Source organism: Strix aluco, chromosome Z (genome assembly GCF_031877795.1).
Source record: "Strix aluco isolate bStrAlu1 chromosome Z, bStrAlu1.hap1, whole genome shotgun sequence".
Taxonomy (NCBI): Eukaryota; Metazoa; Chordata; class Aves; order Strigiformes; family Strigidae; genus Strix; species Strix aluco.
The window spans coordinates 28,930,388-28,956,130 of NC_133971.1; the positions used below are offsets into that span (position 1 = coordinate 28,930,388).

The 25,743-nt window shown below is 42.9% G+C and overlaps 1 protein-coding gene across 1 annotated transcript in view; it reads left to right on the forward strand.

Annotated features, from left to right (window-relative positions):
* KANK1 (KN motif and ankyrin repeat domains 1) overlaps nucleotides 1-25,743 on the forward strand; it is a 128,667-nt gene that overhangs the window by 72,834 nt on the left and 30,090 nt on the right. The window contains exon 4 of the mRNA XM_074812984.1: nucleotides 5,370-5,482. Within this exon, the coding sequence (XP_074669085.1) occupies nucleotides 5,446-5,482 (37 nt within the window). The 5' untranslated portion in view covers nucleotides 5,370-5,445. The remainder of the gene's footprint in view (nucleotides 1-5,369; nucleotides 5,483-25,743) is intronic.

The window sequence follows — 25,743 nt, forward strand, 5'->3', positions numbered from 1 at the left end:
CCTATGAAATCAGCCTTTGCTAGTGATTTATTTTGTTCAGTTAGTGACACTTAAGCAGCAACTGAACTTGCGTAGTTTTGTTTGTGATTTGGATGCAACATTAAAAAGACATTTGCTCTAGAAAGTATGTCAATGGGTGAATTATTACATGATTAAATAATTAAGTGAAATTTAAAATTGTTCACAGTTTAGCCTTCTCTCAAAGTTAACTGCTCTGTGTCTGACCTGAAAAAATCCTCACTCTTACTTGGGTTTTAACTTTAATTATTTAAAAAAAAATTCTCCCTTACAAACTTTGCCTCTCAGTTTATTGGCCACCTGTTTTGATAAACATAGGGATAAGAAGAACACAACCACAGCAGGGATAAAATTGAAAAGAAAATATCAGTGAGATACACAGTCATTCTCCCAGGGTAGATACCAACCACAGAGCAACTCCCCACATACTTTCTCTTTTGCTGTTGCTGGCTTCAGCCCTTGCTTCATTTAAATAGCACCTGGCATATTTGGTTGAGGATACGAATTAGGTTGCAGACATTCCTGTTTCCTGTAGAGCTGCACAAGTTTGGAAAGTGCTTGCCCCTCTGGCTGAGCAGGGCGAGGGATTTCCAAGTGCCAGTTTCTTCTTGCAGCTAAAGAAATTACCGTGTGTTTAGATGGGTTTTGCATGTATCTTGGTTCTTGTTTGCAAATGTTATCAGTATCTTGCAGAATGAAACTGGGCAAGTTCTACTGCTGGGACAACCCACATGTGAGAGGGGAGTGTCAGCCAGAAGTCCTCTTGCACCGATGTATAACAGGAATGGAGCAGTACCAGTTCTTCCTCAAGTGTTGCATCTCGTGGGTCGACTTGCTCTGTCAAACCCCTCTATCCCAGGCCTATTTAATCACCACTTTGCACTTGCTGGACAAGATTGCAGAGCTGGTTTCCCTCCTGGGACCATCCCCTGACTGCATCCATCCGAACAATTGGGAGCCAGTATCTTTGAATCCTGCACAGCTCTGCCCCACAATGCTCCCACTTCTAGTCGACATCTTAAGTAACAGCACTTTAGTGTCTCAGCCATGCTGACTCTGTGAGTGGTTCAAAATATCTACAGATCCAGAGCTTGTGTTGAGTGGCTGAAGTGACCATTTGCTCTTAACAGTCTGTGCGTGCCATGAGAAAAAAGAAAAGTTGTATGTGTATCTATTTAGCCTAAAGGCCCATTGCTTGGAAAGCTAAGGCCTGTGTTCTGGAATCACACAAACAGGTGTGCATGCATCACCATTTCCCACACGTGACTGCAGCCCCTGGACAAGAGGACTTTCATGATAGCTTTTCTGGGTTAAGAGCTGAGTTATATTTCTCTTCTAATGACTGTGTTGCCAACATGCCATTCTACAGCCGCTCTTAGATCAAACCTTAACTGTTCTGTCTTAAGCCTCTCTTGCAAACATCACACTGAAGTGGGAGCCTGGATTTTCTGCAAGGTCTGTGCCTCTTGAATCTACAGCTCTGCTGTGTGGGTGCCAGCACTGATGTACATATACTTAGGTATTTCTGGTGCAGAAATACTAGCATAGGTGTAGGTGACCTGACAAGATGCAGTACAAAGCAGGAGCATGGTTCTTGTCCCTTGTGATTAGGATAGGATATAGGCTTTATGTTCTGCCTACAGAATCATCATTCTGGAAAAGCCTGTAAAAGTTGGGATGTCGTGACAGTTTGCAGAAACTGAGGATTGTGCGTGTTTAAGGTTTCTGCTATTGAACCTCAGGGCAGAGAGAGTTTGAATATCTAATTCAAAACACTTTAAACAACTGCTTCATTGAGCAATAACATTTCATATAGCTAGTCTCTGCTTGTTTTGCATCTGCCCTAGGGTCTGTAAATCACAGTATTCACAGGCAGGCAGGGGGTGAGCATGTAAAAACACATGGGCAGAAAGTTGAAGAGTTGGGAATGGAATATATAAGCTCCTCTACTAATTTTCTTTTGTAAGATGTCTGCACTGGAGAACATGCTTTGCTGTAGAGCAGGCTAAGTTCTCTTCCACTGTGTATTCTAGCTGGCCTCTGGTGTTGTCCTGTGCCTTGACCACATGAGAGACTTCTGTCAAAGTGCAGCTATTGGGGTGTGTGTTACTGGGGAATCACATGTGATACCTTTCTAAAAATGGTCCATGTATGTGTCAGTGCAATTTCAGAAATTCAGTTCCCTATGTATTGTTGTGGCTCAAAGCAATATGAATTCCCTTCCTCCATAAGTTTGCTGAGCTAGATCATATTTTTTCCAGACTTTAACAGCTGTTTAATAGGCAGGTTGTCAGCTGCAGTTACATTTCATCTAAAAAAAAAAAAAAGAGAACCAATTCTACTTAAGTAGCAAATTATTAGACCCTATGTTCTTCTCTTTTTTTTTCCTTTTCTCCTACCTGTTGAAAAGAATTTGCTTCCTAGATTATTGTATTAATCCTCATTTAAACTCAGAAACATCATTGTTTTAACTAAAGGTGAGTTTGTTTCTTAATGGAGGTACTTAAGCCTGCACAGCTTTGAAACCAATAGAAGCTTACCCAGAAGGTAGTTTGTACCAGGTCAATTACGTCTCTTTAAGCCACAACAAAACGTAGACCTGAGGCCCTGTTTTGGCTTTCAGAACTGTCTTTATTAATTTTATGCCAATTCTAACCTCAGTTACATTTGCTTCTTGCTGTTAGGAAGCTCTCCTCGTGCATGCCTGTGATGGTGACTAGTGTTTTTGAAACTGATAGGACGAAGATTAAGAGATTTTACTTTTAAACCCACGATGAGTTTCCAGGCATGCTGCAGCATGGATTTTAAGTTGGGGCTCACTTTTGTGGTTGACCCACTCTCATTTGGGACTGCACTGCACCTAAAAGAGGTGGGTCTCCCAGAGGGTGCCCTCTCACCTGTCTGCCCAGTGCATGCTCTCATGTCTGCCCTTGTACAAGCATTAGTGGCAGTGCAGTGGGTGGTGTGAGCCAAAAGAGCTAAGGGAGCTAGCTAAGAATCCAGCCCTGCAGAAGCACAGAGACAGGACCCTGGTGGACTTTGGCCAGATGGGTGCAAATCTGAGCAGCATCCCTTGAGCCTTCTTTGCTTCTAGTGGGATAGGAAGATGCAGATTGGCAGAACATGAGTTGCCTGATAAAGCAACAGCTACATTAGACAGCATGTGTATTTTACTGTGCTTTGTTGGTTAGGTTTACAGTGGTGCAAGACTTCTGCTGCAGCAGTGTACAATAAACATATATAGTGAAAGCAGGGAAGCATGCCTCTTGCAGTGCTAGTGAGAAGCACAGAGCTGTGCTGAACAAATTAGAAGTGGGTGAATTAATTCAGCCCTGTTTACTCTTAGGTGCACTGCTGATAGAGTCTGATGTCCAGCTAAGTGCAACCTGCCCTGAGACAGTGGCTGTCCTGAGAAACTTAACGTGGAGACAGATGATATCTGTAAGCATTCATTGAGACTCAGTAAAAATTGCTTTTCTTGAACTTCAAGCATAACTTTATATCCTGATGGCAATTGCAGAGATAGGAGTGATGCTTTAAAATTTCTCCCTTTGAAAGGAAGTAGTTAATATTTTCTTAAAAGCTCACAGATTTCAAACTTCAGTACTGGCTGCAAATTCAGCCAGCCAACATGCTGTTTTTTCTCACTGTGTTTTTTTCTCACTATGCTTCATTGTTTCAGAAACCTGATAATTATTGTTATGCCTGGAATCTTGTGATGGCCCTCTCTGCCTCATGGTCTGTGTTGGATGCATGCTGTATTTTGTTGTCTGTAGCCTTTTGCTTGTACAGTCTTTATGACAGCTTCATGTCCTGTCCTCCATTGAACAAGAGACTGTAAATTTAAAAGTATGTGGCAGACCTTGGGGAGGAGGAGTTGCAATGAAGGCCTTTCTGCATTCTTGGAAAATTGATGTCAGGATTGTACTAAAAATGAAGTGATTTGTGCTTGTGTTCCTTGAAGGGAAAAGCTAAGCTATATTAGTCTGTGTAATGGAGCTCCGTCAGTTTTAAGAGACAGCCAGCTTCTCTGTCAGTCCATATACCTTTGACTCCAATTCACATGGTGGTTGCACTAATTAATTTCTGAATTTTCTTTTCTTTTGCTAATCTGCTTAGCTTTGAAATATTTCCACGCACACACTGTCAAGGCCAAATCAAATATAATTGAAAAAATGTGACTGGTTTGTTGAGGAGCTGTCAGCCTAAGTCAGACTGGACTCAGCGAAGCAGGGTGTTCTTCATACACCTAAGCTCCACCTATCTGAGTCAACAAAATGAAATGCTGTTTGGATTGCTGAAGACTTGAAGCAGAACCAAGAGGAGGTGTCTCTGCAGCCCCGGACAAGTCAAATCTACTGTGCTGAGGATGAGGGCTGTGATCAGGCTGCCCTCCTGGTGGGCAGGGAAGGAGGAGCAGGAGCCCGACTGCAGAGCCAGCAAGGCTGGCTTTGCAGAGCCAGCCAGCAGACAACTAGCCACAAAACTGCTGCTGGTTTTGCTTCTGTCTCTCAACTTGGCTTCTGGTTGGCAGCCATCCGCCCAGGGCGACAGCGCCCTTTTTCTGTACCCGCAGCCTGAGCTTCAGGCAAGCACTGCTTCTCAGCTGAATCTGCCACATGTGGGTTGAAAGAAAACCTCACACCCAGGAAACCTGTCACCACTGGGACCTGCATGCTGACCACGCAGTCAGCCATGCACTGTCCCAGCCAGGGTATGTGTCAGCTCTGGTCCCCCCTACTCCGCAGGCTTCCACACAGCAGCCATTGGCTGCCAGGTTTGTCAGACAGTGAGGATGCATGTGCTTGCTTTGGCTGCGTCCTCAGTGGGGTCCTTCTGCCCCCACTTCCCCTGGGGACATCTGAGCTTGGAAATGGCAGCTGGTCCCCCACTTGCTGGTACAGCTCTTCTGTAGGTGCTCTTCACCTAAAAATCCTCTAACCCTGCCTATGTAAACCGTTGGGTAGACTAAAACTTTACATACATACCAGCAAATGTGAGAAGGCTGCTGTAGTACAAGGGAGGCTAGGAGCAAACTGCAAAAAAGCTGAGGGCAGGCCAGAAAAAACAAGGCCAATTGCAAATTCATCAGGTTACATCCTCACTGAGAACACATCTGGAGCAGTGGACCTTCTTGGGACGTTGTCAGAGCACCACTGATTCAACTTCAGATGCCAGGACGCTGTGGGTTTTGTGACAGCTAGGATGCTGGTTAAGAGGAATATAAGTTACTGCTGTGGTGAAGATTGCAGTGAAGATGAGACTTTAAACACTCAGAAATGCCTACTGCTTAATGTACCTAACTTCTTAAAACTGTATGTTTTTAACTGCCTCCTTCTTGTCTGTTCCAGGTTGCATGTCTGGTTGGACTTGATGCATGGCATTTGCATGAAACCTAACAGCCTAGCTCTGGATGTCTGAGCAAACATGGCCTACCCAGCAAATACTAACGGCAGTGCTACAGGTAACTAATTGGGAATGCTTTTCCTCCTTTCAATTATTAATTTTTAAAAGACCCTTTTTTCTTAAATCATGAAAGTAGCAGAAAAGGGAAGCGCAGCAGTTTAAATAATGAAAACTCACTTCCCAGTAGATCGAGCCTGTCTGTTTCCACCCCACCCCTGCCATGACACCACCACATCACCACTTACACCACCCCACCACCCTGATAATCTTTTAAATATTTAAAGTGTAGAAAGTTGTTTGCAAAAATGTAAGGGCTGACACTCAGCCCTTCAGCATAGAGCACACTCTGCTTTCAAGGACCTACGCTGGCTTACACCAGACTCAGAGGCCTAGGGGTTTGCTGCAAAAAGTCATGTGGTTGTTGTCCTGTGTCTGTAATTAACTTGTGAGATTAACCACCTCTTACATATCGAATCCCCAGTCCTTCCTGGTCACCCTTACTGGTCAGGCTGATTTTGTTTCTTGCTTCTCAGCAAAACATAAAAGCATTTCTCAAGCAACATCAAGAGGAGGTGTTCAGTTCATTTCACTTCTTTGTTATTTTAAGAATCCCCCCTATATGTCTGGTCTGGTTTGGCTGGGTGATACTCTTTGAAATAGATCGCTCGGCATGTTCAAAGGTTGCTGAGGAGGACTGACTGGTCAGGAGGGGACAGAGATTGCAGAATGATTGATAACAGCACAGCAGCAGCGTTCCTCCTGCGGTCATGTCAATGTTTTCCTGTTCTCCTAATCACTACACAAACATAGCTTTAGCCCACTAAAGCTGAGGCTGCTACAATAGGTTTATATGGAAAACTTCAAGTGCATGGCAGGAGTTTGTGGGTGCTCTTTTGAGACCTCCTAATGTAGGTATGATGGGAAATGCATTTATCAATGAAGGCTGGGGTGGCTGAGAGCACTTTGAATATCCTGGGAAGGAACATTAAGTATCTTTTTTGTTGTCCATGTAAACTCAAATTTCAGCTTTTTTTTTCCTCTAAGGCTCATGCATGCATATTAAAATGCTGTTCACTTGATCATGATATACACATACTAAGAACTGCTTATCTGGTGGATTTTAGCACTAACCTCCTTTGAAAGTATGTTCTGGTTTGGAAACAAATCCTAAATTACTGTGCTCACTGTAGAATTGTGCTAATTGGTGCAAGGGATTAAAGCATTTTGTGTGCAGGAAATTAGAAATATGAAGTGTCATTATCTACAATTTATGAAAAAAAAGGGGTTTTTTTAAAGGCTAGTGGAAGTTACATGAAGATATTAGAGTTACTATTATCTGTTGATGATTTAAGGTTGAGTTTACCAATGTTGTTAAATCCCAAGACTGCTGAAAAATGGTATTTTCTCCCCTCCCCCGCCTTTTTATATAATTAGAAGTATATTCTCTAAAAAAGAAATGATATCTTTTTGTAATCCTTTTGAGAAGGTGGACTTCAGAACTTCTGGTGTGTCACTTAACTTTAGCTGTTTACTGCCTAAACTCCCCAACGTAACTTGACTTTTTTTTGTAATACACTTTTAACTCAAGTCATGCAGAACAATTCCCTCTGCTTACAAGAAAAGAAAAATTGTTCATGAAGTGTTACAGATTGGTTTACTAATTATTTTCCCCCCTGCAGTAGAATTGTCTATTGAAAAAGTTTGTAGGCTGACATGTAAGTCTAGAAGAAGCTTGTACTGGGGGTGCATTAATTAATGCAAGGTGAAGTTTTAGTTTCAGGATTGTTATGCAACCAAGACTTCTTGCCAGGTAGAAGCTGTTTGTTCCCTTATTGGTAGAAAGATGCTACAATGAATTGCAAGTATTTAATTCAAAACTAAATTGGACAACATTTTGCAGAGACTGTCGGGACTTGTTGGCTTTGCAAACCCTTGAGGCTGGCGTTCTAACATGCATGTATGCCTGTGTCTCCAAATCCTCAGCAGTTCATAATGGACAGAGTATTGGGCTGCAAATACGTGTGATTTGTTATACTGCCGTGCTGCCTGGGAGAGAATGCCTTTGGATGAGCAGGAACTGATTTGGGCGTTGGAGGTATTGAAGCAAGTTTCTTAATTGCATGGAGCTCTAAGAGTGGAAAGACAAACTTCAGGGGTGGTGTTTTCTGCACCCTCTGAATCAATCAGCACCAGGAAAAAGAACTAGAAAGACTTGTTACAGACTGCTAAGCTGCGTTTATGTTACTTGAATATTTTGGCAAGTTTGACCACATGTTCAGCTGCATTCAAGTATGAGGTGACTAAGGAGCAGTGGTTTGCTTTGGTTAACTTGAGAATGTGAGTACTTGCACTGTTAAATGATTATGCCAATGTGCCATTTTGGTAAATTTTCTCAGTATACAAACCTATATAGACTATTGCTGCTGCAGATAAAATCTGTAGAGGAATGCTTCGATTTGGAACTTGTTTCCAGGAAAGGATTGGGCTATTTTGCATTTGTATAGAGATTTTTTTTTTTAAAAGGATGTTTATGGGAAGTACATTTGCTGTAAATATTTTCAGTGACTGTGTATGTGAGATAAGCTACAAAGCAAGTGATGACTTTATCATGAAAGCACCTATCATAAATTTTTCTGCCTCCTGCATATCTCAGTAAAGGTATGAACTTTAAACGTGGAGAATAAATAAGAGAGACTGATTTAGACTTCAGTACTGTTTGTCAGTAGTTTTGTTTGCTGCTGACTTAAAGTTTTATCACTCTGTTCTCCGTTTTGTTGCACAGAGGTCTCGTAGTGAACTGTTTCTGCAAGCTGCAAGCTTATTTGTTCACCTTTATACGTTTTGGAAGTTGGTTTAGAGACCTGGTACTGGTTTTGGACGAGGCTCTATCAAGGTTGTGCTATCTGCTCAGAAAATACCTGAAGTCTCTGTAACAGTAGTGATAGATAAATTGGTGCTTCCAGACAGATTTGTTTTATTTTATCATTTGGGTGCTGGGTAGTCATAACTGTTTGCCGTTTCGAGCCTGCCGTGGTGGCATGTGAGCTTACTGCTCAGTCTGGTAAGCTCAGGAGGGTTAAGGAGTGCAGTGGAAGTCCAGAGCGTGTTGTGTTGTGTACTCATCCAAGGAGCTGCAGCAGGAGCTAGGAAATACCCTGTGTCTGTGGGGAGCTGTTGGGAGGCTGGAGTTGGTTTGGTGCATGATACAAATTAATTTATCTTTGCACAGTACAAAAAAAAAAAGAGGTGATTGTTTCTTGAAATAGTATTAGTGTCTCCATTAACTGCTGGGTGAAACTTCCAGCAATTATTAGCTTCTGTGCTTGCTAGGACTGATGCATAAATCATCTATTTAATGAGGCTCTGCAAATATTTCTGTAGTGGTAACTGTAGAAAGGTCCTCCAGTCAGCTACAAAAAGCACAGTGTACACCACCCTAAAACTTACCAGGCAGTTTGGAAATACCTCTGGTTGGATTTTCATTCCTTTCACTAATACCTGATTTGCTGAAACTTTCTTTTCAAAACACGTGTTCTGAAAGGCACTGAATGGTGTGAAATTCAGGTCCAATTCCATTTGTTCTGATGTAGAAAACAAGGAAGCAGCAAAACAAACATAGGAGACTGATAATGGATTAAAACCTGTATTTGTTTCTAACCATCATAAAAACTTGTTTTATTTGACTTTCCTAAGCACCTCATACTCTATATCCAGAGACTTGCCAGAATTGCCCGTCACCTTTTTAATGGGACATAAAGTGTTTTAACAGAATAAAAGCTTTTCAAGTTTTCCTGAGTAGGACAGGCTGCAGGGGTCAGTATATCAAGGCTGATGCACAAACACTTTCTTTACTTTGCTGTAAAGCAAATGCATGTTGTTTTCTGTACACGGAGTCTGAGATTTCCCTGATCCTTTATCTTTTCTCCCTTTTGTCTGTACCTTGCCCTTGCTCTTGTTTAAGGATTTGTGTTTTCATGCCTTCCCATCCCACTTTTAACATGCTTCTACTTACAGGAGCATTACAACTTCCATGGATTCATTTGAACTATTACCATGCATGTTTAACTCGGCTATATGCTTTACCTCCATCTTCAGATTCCCACACGGTTCTTAAAGCAGTGGCATCGTAGCAACTCACCGTCATTTTCACTGTTGGTGTCTTTGCACCTGTAAAGCAAGGAACTGCTGCTGTAATAGCCAGTGTGCGAGCATCAAGTGTCTTTGCTCCGTTTACTCCTTTCCCTTCCAGCCTCCCGGGTCAGGGAGATGTCAACCCCAGCAGACACAGGCATCCACCTCCACTCTGGAGAGCGCACCAGGGGCTGCAGGACCATGGGGGGTTTGATGGCAGGTACAAACCCTGTTGGAGTGCTGGTTCCCCTGCAGCAGCCTGGTGTCCCTCAGGTTATTTTATATATGCACAGTTACTCTGCAGCACCCCATGGACCTGTGGTTAGATCTTCTTTGTGTCTGAGCAGTTTTCTTGACTCCTAAGTGAAGTTATAACTATGCACCAGTTAGTCAGAGAATGAGGCCATTACAAGAGGCTGTTGCCTGAATTAATGTTGAGATACTAACATCAGCGTGACTCAAAAGACTGAATGTTTAATAAATGTGTTTTCCATCTGCTGGTATATAAATGCATAAACAACTGTTGTAAAGTATTATGAAAACCCATGTTTGCTTATTAACCCTTTTTATTGAAGCCAATAAATAGAACACATTAGAGCAAATGTTTTTATCATACACATCCTCTGCATTGATTTGTAACACTTTTACCAGACATTTGGAGGCACACTTTCTTTTCAGTTACTGGATTATTTGAGTTAGAGTCTCTCCTATGATTTGGTTTTCCTGATGCGTATAATCTTAGGCAATATGCACAGTTTTGCAGGATTTCCAGCCTAATGATCTGAAGTAGTCTAAGAAGAAAGTGCAGTGCACCAGAACATTATCACTATTACTAATTTTAGCAGAATATCCACGAGTTTTCATTACAGACCCTCGGCCGATAAATGGGAACTTACAGACATGAAGTTAGCAATTGGAAGTGTTTGACTGCTAGTGGTAGTCAGTCCAACAGAGCCTTTGCTCCTGAGTATTGTGAGTGCCTGCCATAAGTGCCCAGCTGACAGCTGCTCTTCACTGCTTTCCTGCAGCGTAGGTGTCACCAAGGTATCATTGCCGGTGCTACTGACACCCCGAGCTCTGAGTTTAGCAGCTTTAAATGCATTGAGTTTGCTTAGCTTAGCAGATGTAAATGACCAGGGTTCAGGTGAGTTTGTATTTTTATCAACTGAACTGTGCAAGCAAGGGTAATTTGGTTGAGTCAGGGACGTGTGATGAGATGCTGTGTAAGCCTGGGCTTCCTCCCCTACCATGCTCCCTGCTCTAAACTTGAATCCAACAACCATCAGAGTTAATGAGGATGGTTGTATGCCAAAGGTGTGCTTTGGCAGCTGGTGGGAGACTCTTGCCATTGGAAGAGTATGCTGAATTGCCATGTAGTCTTGTGCTTTCTGGATGGACAGACACCATGCAGGGCTGTCACTGGGATCCTGTTCCTGCCTCACCCACGAGTGATCTAGTGAGTCACTGGTGGTGCTCAGTATTTAAACACAAGCTAGGGTGGGACCCAGAAATCTGTGGGGTGAAGGGTGAGTGAGCCTCCAGTGATTTCACATCAGCTCTATCCATAAGGTGTATCAACACTTCTATCAGTGTGCTGTAGTTCACTCTCTGATGCCAGATCTGCCTTAAGAACAGGTGGCTGGAGATGAAGCACACCATCTCACAGACAATGCCAGCTTTCTACTTGAACTAATACTTGTTTCTGCTGCAATTGCTAGTTTATACCTGTAATTCAGGGGTGCATTTGCTGCTGCAACAGAAAGCTTGAAAACACATTGACTTGCATTTGCCAAACCTAGAGGCCTTTATCAGACTGCAGAGGATCAGGGATCATGCCTCACCTTTTAGACAGGGCTTGTTGCGTGAAGAATGCCTGCCCTTCAGGCCTGATTTTGGAATCTGCTGGAAAGGGAAGGGGCAGGAAGAAATCAGAAAGGATACAGTAAATACAGTGTCATTAGGAGCTGAGGACATAGCAGTCTGGCCCAGATAGCCCAGTCCTTAGAAATGGAAATTGGATGTGGTGGGAAGCAGATGGCCCAAGACACAAAGCCATGTAAGCTGCAGATGCTCTGCAAAAGTACAAAGTACCGTTGTCACATCCTGCTCAGATGAGGGAGACAAGTGACTCAGACTATGAGAAACCGAACAGATTTATTTGGTCTGTCTTTTGTTCAGAGATTACCACAGTTGTGTCTTGTTCTGGATTGTCTTCTGCAGCTGTCCAGAAGCTTCTTATATCTCACCTAGACAGAGGACTGTGTTCATTCCTCTCTGATGCAGGCTTGCTCATGGAGTAATGCATGCTTTCCTTCTCTGAGCTGTGGAGATGCACTTGCATGGGCAGCACCTGGGCTTTCTCATGTGGCCTGCTGCTGCTCCCTGTGGAAATACATGCCCTCTACACCCTTGGAGGCAGCCAAGGGTGCTGATCTTGTGTTTTAAAGCCCATAACGTTCTAGGGACTAAATAGGCATGCCTTGCTGTTTGTGGTACCGTGCAACCTCACTGAACTGGTGGTGATTAACAGTGATAAAAGCCCTAAGGTCTTGTGATGGAAGTCACTGCTTTGCACTAAGCTGGTGGTGGTCAGGTGAGAGGTGCCTGTGTGGAGGAGCGGTCTGTGGGGCTGGGTGAGAGGCAACACATGTCACAGGAAAACCACCAAGAATAAACTTTTTCCAGACTTGAAAAATTACTTTCTCTGCATCTTCTTCCTTACCCCCACTCTCAAGATACCCAACTCAGTAAATCTTCCTCTGGCTATTTAACTCAAAAGAGAGTGTTTTACCCCAAAACTATTCTACAGTATTCCTCACTCCTTTCCCAGATTCTTTTGCAGAAAGCAGTTTATTAATAATTGGCATGAATGCCCTTCCTGTCAAAAGGGAGGGAATTTTGTTGCCTTTAAAAGGATACAGTACCTCAGAGAAATGACTTGGATGGAAATAGCCTGATTACAGCTGGTTGTCTTCGGTTCATGAACACAAGTGCCTGCATTTAGACATGTTCCTTGCAGAAGGCTTACTGCTGGTGCAGAAGTCCTTGGAAAGCTTCTTGTAATGGCCACCTTTTTCCTCCCCCCCTTTCATGCTATTTGTAAGGCTTTGGATTAGAGATGACAGAAGGGCAGCTCTTCCCGTATCATGTTTTCACAGCAGTTCTAGGGGCTGAGGGAGCGCTTGGGCTGCCCACGTTGGCATTACAGCTCTATCTCCATTTCCTTCCTCTGGAAACATGACTCCCCTTGGTGGCAGAGTAGATTCCTGCCAGGATGTCCCCGTGTGACCGGCTCTGAGCTTCAGGACAGGAGCGTGCTTGTGGCCATCCTCCCCTTTCTTCTCCTCCTCTGATTTCATCCGGAAATTGCACTTACCATATTGGCTGAAAGTGATGGTTGACCTCCGCTGTGGAATGCACATCGCAGCTTGCAGGGTTTGGGTTAGCAGATCAACTAGGTCCAAATAGGGCTCTTCCCCTCCCCCATCCCACTAATTCTTTAAAACTCTTCGTAGCGTATACTTAGTCTGCGTTAGGTAGTCTCCTGAGATTTTTCTTCACCTGAGTCTTCACACAGACTTTGACAAAACTAAGTGCTCAGACGTTCGGCAAGGTAGGTGAACACAAGATCCCATCATATACTTTCATGCTTTTGGTCCGTCCTTCCCCACTTGGAAAGCCTTCTTCCCTGTAGAAGTAGGTAATGTGACCCTTAGGCTCTCTCACAGCCCATCCCTTTTGCTTGCTCAATTTCTCCTCCCTAGTTATCTCACACTGTAATGAGTGTTTTATGTAACTGCTTTGTCTCTTTTTATTAATATATTCCTGTATGTTTTCTCTTCATAACAGTATGCTGCTTTCCTTCAACATACAGGACCTGTCTGTGATACTTCTGCATTGCCCTTTAGGATTTGCTTGAAAGTAGGAGAGGGAGGGATGGTGGGAGGGGGTGGAAACTGTTTTTAATAGCTGGGTTTGAAGGTTTTGGTCAGGGTGAGGATCAAATTAACTGATAATTGGGAACACATTGTTTTCCCCATGTAAACCAGACATCGCTGGTCTGGAGTGTAGTCTCTTTATTGCTGAGGGGCATGTTTGTTGATGTACTCCTAGCCCTTTCCATACCCCCTCTCCACACAACCAGCCCCTCTGCCTGGAGCACCGTCATATGGGTTGCAGAAGATCTAATAATAAAAAGAAAACACTTGTGCAATTTAGCTACTGTTACTGGAATTTCAGGTCTAATCCTAGCAAATAGGTCAAGTTTTAACACTTCACGTACACTGCTTAGTAAATCTGAAATGTGCAGCTTTCAAAAAAAAGTATAGTGCAAGAAAATACAATAAAACGCATGGTTGTGGTTGAAAAAGTAGACTGACATTTGCATATGATAGAAGCACAAAGACAAGATCAGAGCAATCAAGTTTTAAGGGATTATGAGGATCAACAGTGTTCTTTCACTTCAAGTCGTCCATGGCTAAGCCCTTTCCTTCTCTCCCTTCCCTCTAGCAGAAATTGTGATTCTTAAATTTTAGATATATTTTTCCATATCTTAAAAGCTTAAAAAAAAAAGGTGTGTTTTAGAATCATTCTTTTCTCCTCCTGTCCTCCTCTTTTTCTACGTGGAGACAGATGGCTGTTACATAGCTTTTACGTTTGCCATCACTTGAATGGGTTTACAAGGCTGTGCATCCACTGCATTGCCCTTTAGACTTTCACCATTCTCCGCTGCCGTCGTTAGTTACAGTTCTGTTCCCTTCCTCCGCTCTCAGATAGCATTTCTGCCAGGATGCTTGTCCTTTCCTTTTGTTCCCTGATATTCTTCTCAGCCCCTTTCTCCAGTGCTTGGTCTCACCCCAGCTCTCCCTGAGGACACACAGAGACTTCTCCCAGGTGCAGTCCCTGGGGAGCACAGCCTGTGCCTCCCCCCTAATATCCAGCTCTCCTCTGCCCACCGCTCTGCCTTTAATGCTCAGAGGCTTCCTTGCTACCTGTTTTCAGTGCTGTGGAAAACGTACTGTTGACGATTCTGGGAAAATTACTTCCTTCTCCCTTTGCAGAGAAAAGTTGTAAGGCTTCAACTCTGCAAGCACGTGCATGGCTTCAGCCAGACCATCTCAGCCCGTACCCGTGTAGGACAAGACACCAGGTACAGCCAAGACCACAGCAGCGGGAGAGACATCTCTGTGCGAAACTCAGTGCAGCATCTCCTGCTGCACTCCAGCTTTCCCATCCTTCTGCAATCCTGCTGCAGCATGATGTACTGCACACACCATTTATCAGTTATAAGGCACATTAATAATGGACAAGCAGAGTCTTGCCCATGGGTCCCACTAGTTATGTGTGGCACTTGTTTTTTTTCCCCAGTTTGTGTGGCACTTTTCCTTGCCTCAGCCTTTTGCATAATCAGTGTGTTATTGTGGGTATTTCTGGATTAGTCATTGTTACTACAATGTGTTACATTGTTACTACCATGGTGTTTGATTGCAGAGTCTTGATCCAAGTGAGAAAGAGATGCCTAAAACGGTAGCCTGTACAGTCTCCCTGGCAAAGCCGTGAGCTCCCTTGCCTCTGCTTAGCTGGGGAAGTGGGGGGTGATGACTGAATGACATGGGGTGGCTTCCATGCTATCAGGATCAGCCATCTGACCCCAAATGACTCAGCTTTTTTTAAATGCAGAAGACAGTCACTAGGCTGACACTTCCACTTGAGTTCCCAGCAGGCAGAAGTTCCCTTTGCAGCCTTGTCTGTGGCATAAGAAGTCCATAGATGTATTTGCAGATTAGAGAATGCGTATCTTTCTTTTACAGCCATGGATTTTTCCTTTCCCTTATGTTCAGATTCAGTGTCATTCACTTTTCGTCTCTGCAAAATGGGAGAGCAAAGCTGACCCGTAAAGCCCTGCTGGGAGCTGCAAGCCAAGTTGCTAGCTCACTCAGTTCTAACATCCAAATAGAAACAAGCAAGTATGCCTGACCATCTGTATAAAAAAAAGAAGAAAAAAAATGTCACCAAATTTGAATGCTTGAATGGTCTACTCGCTCCCAGGACAAGACTTCTTACCATAAGTTTTTCTAAGCAGTCACATTGGGAGAATAGTAGAAATCATGACTTGCCTCATGACACACAAAATACCAAGTGGTTGAAGTTCATTCTGCATGAAGCTAAACCAGGTGGACGCTTAACGATGCAGGGTGCATTTTTCAGTTGCATCCTCTCTGGGTAGATGCTAATGGTACTGTGCAAAATGTGCCATAATAGAGGTTTTGAGTGTTACATAGTCACTGCATCAGATTAATCAGGCACTTGACTAGTAGATCTTCTTACAGTACTAACACATCAGCTGCAGTCTGACATTTTGAACATGGTTATTGAATACTTCCCAGCTACCCTGAAAATCTACATTTGACACTGTGACTTAAAACCCACCCTGGACCACCCCTGGCTCAGGAAGTCTCTGTGTTGCAGGTTTCTGGAAGCCAAGAGGAGGAATGTTGCTGTATGCTTGCCTGCTTTCTTACATCCTTCTAGAGGCATCTGCTAGGGAGGAGAAGGTGGGTAGGCCAGATCAGTCTCAGGACTGACCTCAATGGCTAGCATCGTTCTATGGAAACTGGCTGCCAAATTCTGAAAGGCTGTAAAGAAAAAAAAACAGACCCACAGCAGTGCCACCCCTCTCTCCCAAAACAAAATCCACCAGAATAAAACCAAGAAGAACCCCATATCCAACCTTCACCAAAATCCAGCAGCATGTTTTTGAGAGTAGGAACATAAACTCGACAGTGGTTGGTCAGGCCAAGCTCTGTGATACCCTGGACCAGATCTTTGTAGTCTGGCAAATTTATTTCATTCTTTCCAAGCAGCGCCACTCCAGTGCTGAGGAAATAGTCTGTTGGAGGCATGTGTTTTAAAGAAAGAGCTGTGCTTCATCCATCGCCTTTAACAGATCCATTGTGCCCTCTCTGATTTTTGTTTTCAAAAGGGGTGTGAAATAATCTGCTGTTTAGATAAGAATTTACCAGTTGGGTGACTGCCCATACACCAAATCTTACATTTGCTCTGCTGCAGACCAAGTCAGGTTTTTTGGTCATTGGGGAGCTGTGCTCTGACCTCAGTTTTGTTTCTACTGTAAACAGTAGCTGAATGAGTTTATTTGGCACCATAACAGTCTCAAATTTGACTCATATTTGGTCTCACATTTGACTTGCTGGACAAGAGGTCTTTTTCAGCCTGCCGAGTTGATCGAGCTTTGAGGAGAGTCCGCTGAAGGTGCGTGACTTGATGCAGGGCTCATTCAGATGTCAAGCCCTTGAAACCACAGAGTAATGATAAACAGATGGAGCATGTGGAGACAGCTGTTAAAATTTGTTCTTTTCTAAACAGGATATCATGCTCTCTTTTTTTAGAAAAATGAAATTATATCATGTTAGAGAATTTTTTTTTTCTCTGAGCAGAATCCTAACTCTTGAGAAGGATGTTTTGGCCATACCTTCTATTCTCATGCCTTATCCCAGATGTTACGGTTTTTTTCACAGCATTTTCATATTCTCCTCTGTCTGGTGTGAAGAACCTGCTGATGGAGCTAGAGATGCCCACCAGTAACACCCAGTGCTGCTGTGCAACACTTGTCCTCACCTGACTGGTCACTTGCTCTGCAGGTCGAAAGATGGGGATTGAAGGGCAGTGAGCGCAAAGCGATGTCTGCAGGCTCAGGGCAGTGTTTCAGGGGCTGAATTTTTGTATTTGTTTCACTGAACAGACAGCATGAGTCAGGTTTCAGCTGCCCTTGAGTTTTTCTGCCTTCTAGGAGAAACTTCAAAGCATGGTTAGAAGCTGTTGCCAAAGCATTTCTTATGAAGAGCTGCTTTTCTTTATGGATGGGGTGATTAGAGCAGAGACCAAATCAAACCAAGTTCACTTAAAACTCAGTACCTTTATGGTCCATAGATGTAACAAGTTGACTACATCTAGAGACTTTCTTTGGACTTTTTTTGGGGAGCTTATGTTTTATAGTATATGCATCAATGACTTCTAATTCAAGGAAATAAATGTAAAATTACCTAGAGGGCAGGACCTAGTTTATAGTCCAAAAGCTGATGCCTTTATTAAATATTACTTCACTTTATATGAAATACCACTGAAGCCACTAGACGTGTTCGGGAAACACTTTTTTTGGAAGTCTGTGCCATTTTAGCTGAAGGTGCTGTGGAGGACCTCTCTCCTGTCATTTCAGCACAAGATCCCACTTCTGTTTGAAGCACAACTCTTCCAATCTGCAATTATCTTGGAAATTATTTTAACAATTCATGTTTCTTTTTTATTTTCTTTGTTCTTGGGAATCTGGATGAAACGCACAGTAATAAAACTCTTTTTCTTTAGTCCTGTGAAGTCTTAGGACCATTACCGTTGTTAAATTAGCCTGTCCCCTTGCCGTGTTTACTTTTGGAGTCCTTGTTTGGTTGTAGTACAGAAACTGTTATTGTAAGCAGAGGTGAAGAGAGATGGAGCTTAGGCCTTTGAGGGTCTCTTTATGATGCTGAGAAGTGACGCTTTTTTGCATCTGGAATCCCAGTTATCTTTACTTGAGTTAATACTTGGTGTTATGTGGAAACAAGGGAATTGAATATGAAAAAATCAAATATGTTTGTGCATAATTTTGAAAGTGCTTGTACTAGCATGAATGATACCTTGTATATTTGGGCCATGTTTCAGAAAAAAAAAACTGTGCCTGTAACTTTATACTAAAAGGTTTTATTTTTATCCCTCAAATTATAAGCTACATTTGAGAAGCGTAAACAAAATGAGGTTGAATGTAACACAGGCAGAATTGCAAGCAGTGGCGGTTACAACAGAGGTAATTGTTCTGCCCAGATTTATATCAATGAACCTTTCTGTGCTTTCAGTACGCACGTGGGAGTGAGAAATGAGAGGGGTGGGTGTGAACAGCTTGGGGAGAAAGGGAGAGCGGGTGGAAGAGAAGTGACCTGAACTTTTAATTCCCTCTTGGGAATTAAATCTGTCTTTGTCAGAGAAAAAAAAAATTATCTTTGTAGTGTGTCATTTGGTACTGTTTCTTTTGTCCTGCTGCCCATTTGATGTATTTTAACCCTTGGGGAGCCAGAGGTGATACACAGCATGGGAAGTGCCATAAAGGGAAGCCACTGGCACTGCGCTGGGCTGGCTGCTGGGCTGGGACTGTCTCAGGAAATTCCAAATGAGTATAAATAAATGCTCTGTAGCAACCTCTGGGATCCCTGCCTGCTGAATACGCGCTCACTTTAAGGCAAAGGAAAGTGTGCTTCAGACTTAATTTCCTGAAAAACTAAACGTGGCAGTGTCCAAGGGTTTGCTTCTGGGTGGATTGGTGAGTGAGACCCTCGAACGGGGCTGGGGGAGAGGGGAGATGCGAGTGGCTGGCTCTGTGAGCCAGCTGAGAAAAGGGATGGGGGGCACCCAGGGGTAGCACAGCTGAAACCAGCCCTCACTGTTCTTATAGAATATTAAGTTGGGATGCTTTTTTTCCGGGTTTTTAACAGTGCCCGATTAACTGGGTTGTCTCGCAAGTGCTGCCATCTGAAGGGAGCTTGCACTTTGAAGTTTCAGGCAACTCTGGTAGCCTCTTTGTTTTTGTTGTTACATACAGAGTAGTGTGTTTCTTTCAACAAATGCAGGTTTTCTAGTGGGAGATCGGTGTTGTGAATACTCAAGTGAAGGGAGCACTGCACCTATTTACTCCAAGGCATTGTTTCAACAGTAGAAAGGTAGCTGTTACCCTTAAAGTTGCTAATTTTGAATATTATTCATAGACTTTCAATTATAAGCCACTGTTTTTAGCTATTTAGAATGTGCATAAAGATTTAATTCTAATAATGACCTTTTTCATCTTTTCTCTGATGGTGGCTTTTTTAACTTTTTGGAGAAAATCAGTTCATCGGTCTGAACTATTTTAAGTGCAGAGAAAAAGCTTTCAGTGTTTTTGGAAAATGCAAATTGCTTATGCTTTTGAAGTTTGGAAGGCAACACACGTTTTATCTCACAGAAGGAATCAGTACTAGACTAATATAAAAAAGGGTGGGAGGGAACAATTCCCGGTATTTGAAATACCATACTGATTATGCAGCATAAACCATATTCCTTATGGAGGTAAGCATGTGACAAAATAATGTCCTTCCAGGACTCATAAATACAAATATTTGTAGAACCATTCTTGCAGAAGACAATTCTTCCTTTTTTTTTTCCACCCTGTGCACAGCTGTAAGACCAAACTGAATCTGTAAATCAGTTTTAATATTTCATGGCAGGTTTATACCCCAGGAGTCCAGGTTCTTTCCTTATGGTTACTCCTGTTACAATAGCCCTATGTATCTGTTCTCCACTTCTCACCTCTTCAGAGATTTATAGGCACAGAAGGGTAATAACATTATAAATCTAAATATTTTGGGTTTGTGGTTGAGTTGTTCTTGGCTAGAAAGCAAACACAGCCTTCTTTGCTTGGACTTCAGCAGATAACACTGATGCACAGTTGTGTTGAAAGATGTTTTCAGGGAAACACCTGCCTTGCATCCATGACTCCTTCGGCCCCCATGGAGAGTGGGAAGATGATTTGCATGAGTGAGGAAGGAAGAGAAATATTTGGGGGGTTGCTCCTCTTGTGCTTTGCCAGCTCTCTGTGTGGGTCTTGTGAAGCCCATCCTATGTGGATGCAAGCCTTGGTCTTTGTAATTATTTTTTCCTTTGTCATTTTTCTTGTGACAAGTGGTATAAAGCAACAGGGGATGATGTACTGTTGGAAGAGCGGGGCAGGTATGCCACATTTTCAAGAGTTGGCAAGGACGGTAGGAGAGCTTTGGGGTTTCTCGGGTGCAGCAGAGGACAGAAAGGTGCCTTACCAACACTGGGACTCAGCTTCATGTTCATCAACATCAGTGGCTGAAACAGCCCAGATCTGTTAGGATGTATTTTTGGAAAGGAGGGCTATGGTGGTCTGAAACTGAGCTGCTCTCCTACTGTGTTGGGTAGATCACATCGTATGGCTTTCTTCCAGGCTGCAAGGAGCTTGTGATTGGTATCTACTGTTTGCCATAACTTAGATTATTTTGCTAGGCCTGAGTTAGTCTGATTTGGAAAGTATCTTTAAATTGAATGCTCCTCATTTGTCACAAATATGCCTGGATCCTAAGTGTGCATGCAGTAGATAGCGAATGAAATAAATGCTTCAGGGAATGACAAAGGGCAGTTCTCAAGCAAATACTCCAGGATGAAAAAAATACACGTGGAATCAGGTGCTTGGAAAGAACAAGTTCACACTGGTTTAGACTTGCCTTTTTGGCACCTGGTTTTCAAACATAAGTAAACAGGACTGAGATGCTCCCTATTTCAAGCTCAGAAGTAAAGGATGACTGGTGACATCTTGTCATTCTTCCCAGTGGTACCTGAGAGAACAGGAGGCTTACTTTGCTACAAGGAAACGCTCAGAGCCCCAGTGCACCCACAGACTGACTCGTGACAGGAATTTGCCCAAGTGGCCACTGTTTTTAGAGTACTTTTACCCAGAGGTGGCAGCGATGTTGACAACAGCAGCAGCCCCCCCACCGTGGATTCTGCTCTGCTCTTCCTTGCTGCTGGTGGGGCAGTTAGTCATTAGCTTATTCTGCTATATCCCTTCCCACCCATGCCCTGCTTCCTGCCAGCCGTTGCTTGAGTTCCCCTGGGACCTGTGAGTCAGAAACTGGGATGGAGGCAAAACAGACTAGCCTCTGAGTTTTGAGTTTCTGTGGTTAGCAGCCTTGAGGTGGTGCACATACAAGATGTCCCACCACAGAACTGCCAGATATAGAGCTATTTCCAGAAGGTGAGAGTAGCAGAAAAGGAGATTTATAATCAGCCTCAAATAAGGGAATTGTCAAGAATACAAAGCAGATTTTGTGTATTTTGATAAGGGGGCATATTGCAGTTGCTCTCAGGACAGTTGGTTGTGCTTTTTTATTTTCCCCCTGGAATAGGTTCCTCATAAACAAGATTAATCCTTTATTCAAGGTTAATTAATTTGCACAACTTTATTGTCTGGATTTTATATTTTAAATGAGCTTCTGTTTGAGCTGCAAGTTTTCAGTTCAGAGATTCTAGAAGTAAAAGTTTTCGACATTAAAAAGACTAGAGAGAGTTAGGAGGTGTGTTTTATGAAAAGTGGTTTTTACTTTCAGCTCACAAAAATAATTTTTAATTATGGTTATATGATGTTCAGATATAAACTCTGTAGGTAACTCTTTTATTAGCATGTGAAAAAAAACCTTTAATGGTGTAAAAAAAAGGTAATGTGACCTTGAAAGACCCCCTCCTAACACCAAAAAGGCTATTTATTGTATGTATAGATGCCTTTGGGTAGCAGGCCATTCTGTGGTTTAGGAATTTGACCCTTGAGGAGGAGGTGACAGTGGGACATCTAGGTTAGTACATCCATCTGATCACCAGTACCAAGGTGAGAGCTGTCTCATTGTTTTTGCTATAATGCTAAACAACTACAATTGTTATTATATTTTCAGTATAATGATAATCCTAGTATAATGCTAAGCAGCTAAGATTTTTTTCAGGTTCAGAGGAACATAACTGTTTGGGAGACTGTTTTCACTATGGGTTGATCAAGTAGATGGAAAAGCCTAGTTAGGCCAATGGAAAGACTTTTGATGCTTTTAATGGCATTTGCATTGTGGCTGTGATTGTTTTGAGTTTTTCATCTGTTGCAGTAATGGTAATACTTCTAGAAAGAGCATGGTATTAAGACATCAGATCCATTCGTAAAATGCCTTATTTTACCAATGTTGTGTGGTAAATGTGGCATCATAGCCCAGTGCCCTACTGTTTGTGTTCATAGTGCAAGCCTAGCACAGCAGCAGTCTGAACCATCTTTCTTCAACATTGCTGCTGCTTATGTTCATTGACTTAAGGTGGTGTACTTAATTCACTTCTGTGAGGCTTACCACTACAGACATCTGAGCTGGAGCGTCTACGTCTTGAAATAAAAACCTATTTATTACACAGTGTTGTAGCTTCAACCTTTCTCTGTTATTAGTGTCAGGGAAGTTGCTATCCCCCATTTTTTGGTTACACCCCCCAACCCAAAGCACTGAGTATTTAGATGTCAGATTTAAAATTCAGCTCCCCAGCTGGGGTATTGACACATACGTTTTAAAAAGTAACTAAAAACCTTACAAAAATATTTTACCATTTTTCTGCTCCTCATTTTTCTCTGAGATTAAATTTGCAGCAAACATTTTACACTGGAGATTTATTTCTTCAGTAAAATGTGCAGTAGATGAAATTCCTCAGTAACAGGAGAATCCTCTGCACCTGTAACTGTGGGGCTGGTAGCAGGCTGTTATCCCTCTCTGGCTGGGAAGTTTTGGTTTGGACTGTAGTACCCCATACCCGACAGCCTCAGGTGCACCAGGAGTTAAATCCCATTTGCTCCAGGCATATCTGTAGCTGAGTAATAGCAAAACAGATTGCCCTTCTTACTAGACGGTATTTATTGGTTGTTTTTCCAGAGCAGAAAAGGAGAGGAAGGTGTTATCAGAGCCAGGTCCACACTACAGTGCGGTGTGCTGGGCAGTTATGCCATTGCTTCTATTCAAGCTGTGCTGGGTCACCCAGGCACTCCAGCCTGGCACTGCAGGGAGGGTGGCATGGGGGTGTCCTCATGGGCAGCTTGGTGGCTTGACGCTGGTGTGCTGCCGTGGCTCTCCTCCTTTTGGGAGGTGAGCAGCCAACTGAGGTGGCCTGCGCTCCACACCTGCAGCGTGTTTCATGCTGCTGCTGAGTGCTTGAACTGCAAAGGAACGAATAAAACACTCGATGCTCCTGCTGTGTCTGGGAAAGTACAGAAACAACCTTCTTTTTCTAACTTTTCCCCCCTCAGTTCTTGGAATAAAGTAAAATAAAAATCTGATGGGTACATTGTGTTTGGGGCTTCCCCCCCCCCCCCCCCCCCCCCCCGGAAAATACTGGACAGCTAGGTTGAATTGTTGGGGAGCTAGTACTTTCATGGCATATTCTGTATATTGCTAGCCAAAAGAAAGCTGATCAAATGAGTGTGCTGCAAGGCTAAAGTCTATTTTCCAAGTGTTTTTATTGTTGTTCTTTTTAGCTTACGTTCAAATCCCAACACCTGAAAAGAAGAATGAAAGAAAAATTGTTAATTATTCCATTCTGCTTTTTCTTTTTAAGCAAGTGCTCAGCCTCATGCATTTTGGTTCTTCTCAGAAGGCGAGGCTGATAACTCATGTATGCTGAAGAACAGAAGAAAAAAAAGAACAAAAGTAGTATTGGGGGTGGGAGGAGAAGGAGAAGCATCAATTTCTTCACTGTTACACAAAAGAGTCAAAAAAGTCAGAACTTTTTTTTTTGTCCCCTCTTTTTCTGCTCCAACCTTTCAAATTGAAGTTGAGCATACAAAAATACTGATTTGACTCCATTTATGCCAGCTATTGTCTCTGTATTTTTCCTCTGCAGTGTTCTTTATGAATTGTCTTATGCCATAACTCTGGAAGGAGACTGTTATTCATAACATTATTTCAATGGAAAATAGCTTCTTTAATAGCTGTCAGATCCAAGATAAAAATGCCTTAGAGCAGATATCATAACCGGATGGGGAGAGAAGGCTTTAGGTGTGAGGTCTGTATTTTTCAAGGCACCTTAGACTTTCAGCTTCAGAAGTACATTCTCAGTTGCTTCTCTTTGCCCTTCCTGGACCCTCCAAGGCGGCTCTACAATAAAGTTTAACAGAACCAAAGCTCTGGCTTGTGGAACCAAAACTCTATGTCTGTCCACATTTTCTCTCCGTCAGAAGTCTTGAAGCACATCAACTTAAATGTTCTACCTTTTTTCCAGTTCTCCTGGTCTGGGAGCAGACATGATTAGTGTGGACTTGGGTAGGGCTGACTCAATATTTTAATATACTGATATTCTTGTGTAGTGCACTGGATAGGATATAATTTAATAGAAGTTGGCAAGACTGGAATGTTTGGACAGAGCCAGTCCCAGCATTGCAGGAGGCGAGAATTGAAGACTGCATTTTTTAAATGCTGCTTGTGTCCTACCAGTGGTTATCCTGCAGCAGCGAAAGGGTAATGAAATCTTTGCATACTTCTGGAGAAATGCATTAATAACAACAGTACCACAATGAGGCTTCTGTGCTTCACAGGGTGTTTACTTCACTTTACTGGCCTAAAAGCATGAGGTGTTTCGTGTCTCCTTGCATTCAAAGACATTTCAGAAGAAAGCAGGAATGTCTGCAGCATATTCACAGACAAAAGTGTATGTGTTTGTGCATCTGCATATACTGTATCCATGTAATACAGTGACGTGATTAATATTTGCCTGAGCTACTACAGACACTGGGGAATAGTTCTTCTAATTTTAGCAATGCCCATGATCAGCTGGCCAAGGATGAGACAAGATGCCTAACAAGAGTGTTTGTACTGCCTGGTATTTGCTGCAATACTTCTATGTGTGTTGGGGTGAATGGGGAAGGAATCTTTTGCTCACTTGAGGTCTCTGGGCATGAAGGCTTGCCTTTCTGGCTGAAGGACAAATAGATGCAGCTTCCTCCGAGGTTAATCTGAGGTACCTGCTTGTGTAGCACTTGGTACTTGCCCACCAAAGCTAGGGACTAAGGGCATCCGTAGTTCATCCAGGACCTAAGGGCTGAAAGGAAGAAGGGCTGCGTTCTTATCAGGTGTTTATTAATTTCCTTTTTATTAGATTTTTTTCTTTTGGAACCAACAAAACCATTTTTATTGCTTGAAAACAGCCATCCATTTTGCTTTGTTCCATGCTTAACAGGCACACCCATTTTGGCCCTGAGATAGCAAAATGCACAAAGGCTTGGCGCAGCTCTTGCGTGCTGCATCAGTGTGGTGTTGGTGTTGGTAGATTGCATGCCTGATCCTTGTTTGTCTTAACATACCAAGAAACGTCTCCAGAGATCAACTCACAATACTGGGATTGTGTTGGTGGAGTGTTCACTGTGTTGTTTTAAGGAGAAGTAATAGGCAGTCAGCTCCATGTGCAGTCTCATGCTTGTGGAGCAGCAGATATGAACTGTGTCCAGGTAATGCTGCCAGCTTAAGCTGATGACCAAAGTGATTTTGTTGTGAAGACGCTGAGCTGCCTGCAGGTGTTGTGGAGAGG